The sequence below is a fragment of the Zonotrichia albicollis genome, chromosome 4 (genome assembly GCF_047830755.1).
Source record: "Zonotrichia albicollis isolate bZonAlb1 chromosome 4, bZonAlb1.hap1, whole genome shotgun sequence".
NCBI lineage: Eukaryota > Metazoa > Chordata > Aves > Passeriformes > Passerellidae > Zonotrichia > Zonotrichia albicollis.
In genome coordinates this window covers 35,673,724-35,680,092 of record NC_133822.1, presented here as the reverse complement: position 1 = coordinate 35,680,092, position 6,369 = coordinate 35,673,724, and the positions used below count along the sequence as shown (strand labels likewise).

At 56.0% G+C, this 6,369-nt stretch overlaps 1 protein-coding gene across 1 annotated transcript; it reads left to right on the top strand.

Moving 5' to 3' along the window:
• Nucleotides 1-460: 460 nt before the first annotated feature.
• TNFRSF13C (TNF receptor superfamily member 13C) lies at nt 461-5,901 on the top strand. The gene is made up of 3 exons (XM_005488750.3): nt 461-883; nt 1,294-1,455; nt 3,036-5,901. Exons 1-3 carry the CDS (start codon nt 739-741, stop codon nt 3,347-3,349), a joined length of 621 nt encoding a protein of 206 aa, XP_005488807.1. The 5' UTR covers nt 461-738; the 3' UTR covers nt 3,350-5,901.
• The last annotated feature ends 468 nt before the right edge of the window (nt 5,902-6,369 follow it).

Sequence of the window (6,369 nt, the reverse complement as noted above, 5' to 3'; positions counted from 1 at the left end):
TGCCCTGCACATTTACTGAGCAGAACCAGATTTGAACCCTAGAGAATGAGAATGGCTGAGGAGCCATGGATCTAGGTCTGCGTTGGAGAGGATGGAGAGAGCAAGGTGATGGAAAGCACCATCAGTAGGGGTGGAGAACATACAACAGCTGGCCTGATTGCAGAGCAGTCACTGGCAGGATGTGTCCTTGGGGCAGTGGGAGCTTTTAAAAGGGGAAACATCAGTGCCCTTTCACTCTTTTCTCCTCTGGTCCTTTGCATTTTCAATCCAAGCCAGATCTGTGCGCCTGGGATGGAGTCTTGTAAATATATCTGTGCAAAGGAAAGTCTCCTGTAGACACTGGAGGGGGCTTTTCAGTATAAGCAAGGGAGGGGGCAGAGTGGGGGACATGCCTGGGCTGGGGGCAGCACGCAGGTGGGCAGGGGAGGAGGGAGGATCAAGGAGGTCAGGCTGGGACACAATACCCCTGGGTACGAGGCTCAGGCACACAGGGGGCAGCGGGGATTTCGGCAGCATATTTTGGAGGAGAGGGGTAGTTTGAGGGCACATTGCACAGGCAGGCAGGGGTAGGGCTTGGTTGCTTGCTCTCCTCCTCCCTGGTGAAGATCCGCCCCAGGCCAAGCGCAGCGATTGCGAGCCCCAAGGGAGACGACGCAGCTTGACAGACTGTATCTCCCTCTGCCACAGGGCCTGGGGCGCTGCGATTTCACACTCCGGCGGCCCTGTCACTGCTACGCCATGCAAGAGCTGGGCTCTCGCTCCCACTCTGCCATGTCCTTATCAGGAAAAGCTGCCATTGCCCCCTCCTGCCTCTCCTACGAGTGCTTCGACGCCCTGACCAAGTCGTGCATCAAGTGCTCCGACCTGTTCCAGGAAAACACAAGTAAGAGGACAAGGGCAGCTGCAATCTGAGCTCCCCAGGGCGGGGTGGTGGTGGGCCAAGGAGGCTGGGGGCACCCCAGGGGTGGGCAGGTGGAAGGCACCTTCTCCTGAGGATGGCCATGGAGGTGGCAATGCAGGATGGAGCCCCACCTTCACCTAAAGCAGAGGGGAAGAGGTTAGCAAGTTCCAGTGAGAGGAACATGGTGTAGGGAGAAGTTGGATGATCCACCCTAGCAATCTCATCAAGCAGGGGGATATTTTGTTGCTGGTGGCAGGTGGGTCACAGTTAAGTGCCACACTGCTTCCCTGTGACCGCAGCTGGCAGGCCAGCCAGCCAGGTGAAAAATGCTGCTGCCCTCCTTCCTCCTTCAGCTTTGCCCCTCCTGACACTGCCGGCATCTCACCCCACAGCAGAGCCTACCCTGGCACCCACTCTGAGCAGCACCCTCCTGATCTTCGGGGTCCCGGTGCTGGTGGGGCTCATCCTGGTTCTGGCTGCCTTCTGTGTCTTCCTGGCCTGTAAGGAAGGAAAGCAGAAGAGAAAGAGGAAGGCAGCAGATGAAGAGGACAAAGGTAGGAGACCTGTTCCTCTTCCTCTCCCTCTCACAACACCCCGAGGACCCTGGGGTAGGTGGGATCACTTACTGCTGGCTCCACTGAGGCAAAGCCCAGGCTAGCTCCTCCACCTAAACATAAGCTCCACAGGCATCCCATGGCATTTTGGGGCATCTGAATCACTGCCTGAGTGACAGTGTCCCGCATTCCCTGGGAACCTATGCTTGTACCTGACTGCCAGTGCAACCCTGCTGAGCCATCCCTCCCTTTGCTGGATCTCCCTGTGCCTTTGTTTGCTTAAAGCACCCCCTGGCACCATGCCCTCTCCACAGGGGACACCTATGGGGCACTGGTAAGTAGGAGCTCTGTGAGGTCACTGGTGAGAGCCCTCTCCCCCACTAGCCAGAGGAACGTGGATGGAGAGGGAGTAGTGGGGGCTGTGGTGGATACCTGGGGTTGGCTCCAGAGGCAGCCTCTCCCTGTGGCACTGCAGTGGGGGTCCCATGTGGACCACCCAGCTTGCTTTTTGTGCTTGAGATGCCCAGCATTCTCCAACATGCATCCCAAGGATCCCAGTGGGATGTCCAGGCCAGCCCCTTTGACAGTACACTGCAGCACTGCACAGGGTTATCTGGTGCATCAAAATTAGGGCTAGCATTCAAGGAATGGGGCTGAGCCTTTCCTAGCAGGGTACTTCCAGGAGAGTAAGGCCACAGTGCTCCATGATGGCCCATTTTGTTGGGGTGGCTCTTTCCTCCGTTGGCAGCCCCTGCACTGGCACTGATTCAGTCTTGAACAATCTTCTCCAAAGTGGTCTTGCCTGGCTTCACCCCTCCCCAATCCCAAGGAGGGGGTATGGCTGCCCAGGACCCCCAAGAGGGGCTGCCACATAGGGATACTGGCACTCACCACTGCCCTACAACCTGGGGGGTGTCCACAGTGGGGCAGCTGGTCCTTGTGCCCGGGCTTGCCTGCACCCTTCTGGCACTGCCGGATGGTGACTCAGAGCAGGGGGACATTACCCGGGGCCTTTGTGCTCTGCGACAGCCCGTGACGCACATGCCTAGGAAAAATACGAAAATCAAAAGAGAAGGGAGAAATCCAGCAGTGAGAGAGATCTGGCCACTATGGAGAGTGTTAGAGGCGCTGCTCAGTCTCCTGTTGCATACCCTGGCCCATATCCCCCGTGTCCCCCAAGGCTGCACCACAGCAGGCCCAGCACTGCGGCACTGGATGTGTGGGAAGTGGCAGGAGGCTTGGGGCTGGAGGCACACGCCTGCGTTCAAAGTGTGTAAACAAGTCTATTTTTAAGTGGGAGGCAGTCGGGGAGGGCAAGCTGCCATGGGCTGGGCTCCTCTGCTGCCAGCAGGGTTGAGAGAGAGGACTCGAAGTGGAAGTGCAAGTTTCGGCCCTTCCCTCTTGCCTTTTAGTGGGGGAAAGCCCATGAGCAGGAGAAATTCTGCAGCAAGAGATGTGGGAACCTTGCAGACTCCTCCTGTTCCAGATCCATCTTCTCCCCTAGGGACAGCACCATCTCCCTGGGACCTGCCTGACCCCACTCCAAGAGCCCAGTAACCCCTTTTCTTGTCCCTTCCCAGAAAACATAGAGACCGCCAGCCCCCTGCCCAGCCAGGACCCTGCCAGGCCAGAGGGAGATGGAGCCCTGAACCCAGCCCCATGCCTGCATCTTGCTGGGAGCCTGAAGATGCTGGGGCCACCCAGGAAAGCCAGGGCAAAGCAGGGGCCGTGCTGCCAGGGCGATGCTGATGGTGACATCGTTCTGCTCTCCGCCGTGTACCCCCGGCCTGAGGAATGCAGCCACAGCTTCCCGCTGCCCGCCACTGAGCTGGGCGCCACAGCGCTGGTCACCACCAAAACCACCCAGAACTGTGCCAGAGAGGAGACAGTCTGAGGGCAAGGGCAATGCAGCTGGAGTGCTCTGGCCAATCCCTGTGGACACTGACTGTATGTTCCCGGGACAAGTGAAGCCTTCCATGCCTTTGAGCCCTGTGAGGACTAAGATCAGCCTTTTAAGATGACTGTCATTTTTGCGCTGAGTCCCAAGTTACACCTGTAAATGCTGGCAGAAGCCAAAGTGGATCATGCTGAGTTACAATGAACTGTTGACAGCTGCCATGGCTGAGCCATTGGAAGGTGGCAGGGACACAGCCTGTGAGGATGGAGTGTGGCAGGGACTGCTGTGCCATTTCCAAGGTAGCCATTGTGCCTGGACAGGTCTCCTGCTGGATGGGTAATTGCTGGGAACATGGGGCTGGAACACCAGAAACTGCAGGGGAAATGGAAGCAGGGAGTTACTTTAGGACCAAATCCCACACAGCAGTAGCTTAATTTTTGCTGACCTCAATAAAAGGACACCTCAGGCCATACGAAGCAAGACACACTCGGCATCTACTCCATTTGCAGTGCTGCCACCCTCTCTTCTGCACTCTGTGATACTCAGGTCTTCCCACCCTCTGGGCTCTCTCACATGGTGGCAGGCATCCACTGGCATTCATGGGAACCCCTCCACAACCCTGGGGGTAGGAAAAAAGTTCATCTTCCCAAGCAGTGAAGAGGGGAAAAAATCTGTCCTTGCTCTGACCTGTAGTCCCTGAAGTTAGGGAGGACCAGAGGCAGGCAGTGGAGGCAGCTAGTCCAGAGGAGCTCCCTGAATGTGTCATTACAGCCCCAGACAACCGTCACTCCAGCTCACTGTCGCTGCAGAAATACCGTGTGTCACTTGGGATGGATGCTTCCACACTGCACAAAAGCAGTCAGGGAGTGATATGAGCGTAGGCAGGATGACTTAATGTATGACAGTGTCCTCGAGGCTTTGCCTGTGCGCCAGAGCTGGCCGGCACTGCTGATCCCAGGCATTTCCCCGTAGGTGAGTTTCTTCACCCGCCTGTAAGTGGCTTTATGGCACGGGAAGGGCTCTGTTTGGGAAATGAACTCGTTAGTGTGGGATTGCTGATTCTGAGTAATTATAGCAGCTGATGCCCACTGGCTGAACAGAGACTCTGGGCTGGGTGAGGAGCCCCTGGAGAAGGTGATTAGTCACTTAGAAGTGCTTTGAGGGTTTTTTTACATGAAGCACCATCTCTGGGTCAGCTCTTCCTTAGATGAGGTGGCTTCCTCGTCCAGGAGGTTTTAGACACTGAACAGAGCTGGACAAGCAAGGTGTGGGGGCACTGACACCAGGTGCTAATGGGCCACCAAGTGCCATATTCCCAGTAGGGTCAGCTGGAGGCACTGTGTGGAGGGGATATTCCCCTGGTGATGGGAAGGTGACTCCCTGCCCAAGCCTGAGTTCTCTCTGGGACCGCAGGACAGATGCTACTGTTGAAGGGGGACCACCTCTGTTCTCCCCTTTCTGCAATACTGCCAGACTCATGGCATCTGTCCCATAAGGGCAACCACAGGCACTGCCACAGGTGCCAAGGCCAAAATTACTCACCACAATTCCTCTCACAGATCTTAACAGACTGGCAGAGGTGAACCCTCATCTGACTGAGGCTCTGCATGATCCAGGGTGGGATGGATCCCCATCTCAGCCTTGGGGCTGAGGATGGTGGATGAGGTGGTCCACGTGCCCAGTGACTGTCTCCTGGGGCTCCAGACACCTGTGGCAGAAACTGGGAGCTCAAAGGCTGGTGTCCCAGCCACCCACACCAGCCATGCTGCCCTTTGCAGAGGAGCTACTGCCACGGCATGGATCAGACATCTCCTCATCCTCATCTCCTCATCCATGCTCTGCACCCAACCCTGTGAAGTAACTTCAAACAACCTTTGTGTATCTGGAGCGGGGAAAAGAGCCGAAGCCAGCTTGGGAGATGTTTTGTCACTAGAAGGACTAGATTGGTCACTAGAGGACTGCTTCTGGGAGACAGAGCAACCTGTTTCAGGGGAGATGGGGGTGATACAGAAATGGAGCAGAACTGTCAGGAACCACCTCCACTTCCTTCCCAGTGTCAGCAGCAGCCCAGTCCTGTGGATGCAATGCCCACCCCAGATGATCTGGGAATTTGAAAAAGAAACACCCATACAAATCCTATTGAAAAAACTCCTCTTTACTTAGATAAGGACTTCTGTTCTCATTTCTGTTGGAGCTTAAGCCCTATGGACATCTCCCTGTACTGGATCCCCCTGGCATTTGCAGCACGCAGAGTGGCAATTGGATCCATACTGTGTTCCTCAACCAGTGAGTGCCCCTTGGATCTCCTCTCTGTTATGGCATGTGAGGTGTCTTCCCTGCATCATGTCTGCCCCACTGCCAGCTGTGGTGGGGCAGGGGTCCCCTTCTGCCCAGTCTGCCCAGGAGGGATCTGTAACCTGCTCTGTGCGCTTCTCCATCCTTACATACAGGGCAGAGGTTGTCCATTTTGTCTGCATGGAAAGCCAAGGGAATAGAGATTAACAATATGGCAGTGAAAATTAAAGAATAAAGTGAATACATTGTCAATGCATGCTCAGAGGTGTGATTGGGGTCCCCATTTTCCTGGCTTTAGGGGTCTCCACCATGAGAGGTCCTTGGGGTACAGCAGGGATTTGAGTTGAAGAGGCTTCCCTGGCAGTGGCTTTATCAGCACATTCCCTATCCATGGCCACCTTCATGGCCAGGAACCAGCCAAGCCTGGCCACTTACCTTTCCCCAGAGCCATGCCAGGAGCTGGCCATTAGGACAAGGACTGGGGAAAGTCTTTTATTTGGGGGGTGGGGATGTTGCCTGTCTTTGACTTTCCAGAGCAGTTTCTCACTTCCCTCTGTGAAGCAGGAGCTGTGCTTCCTCCTCAGCCTGGCACTCACCCCAGTGCCCACACAACTGCCTTGAAAGGCTGGTGAAGCTGGGCTTCAGCTGGCTGCACGCAGGGGCATGGGGCTTCAGAGGGAGCCAGGGGAAAGTCTGAGGAAACCCCTGGGCAAGAGAAAGTA

Excerpts from the sequence above, each read along its gene's own strand:
- TNFRSF13C (XM_005488750.3), top strand. The coding sequence starts at position 739 with ATGCAAGAGCTGGGCTCTCGCTCCCACTCTGCCATGTCCTTATCAGGA. Across the intron at positions 884-1,293 it reads CCTGTTCCAGGAAAACACAA|CAGAGCCTACCCTGGCACCC; the intron begins GTAAGAGGACAA and ends CTCACCCCACAG. Across the intron at positions 1,456-3,035 it reads AGCAGATGAAGAGGACAAAG|AAAACATAGAGACCGCCAGC; the intron begins GTAGGAGACCTG and ends GTCCCTTCCCAG.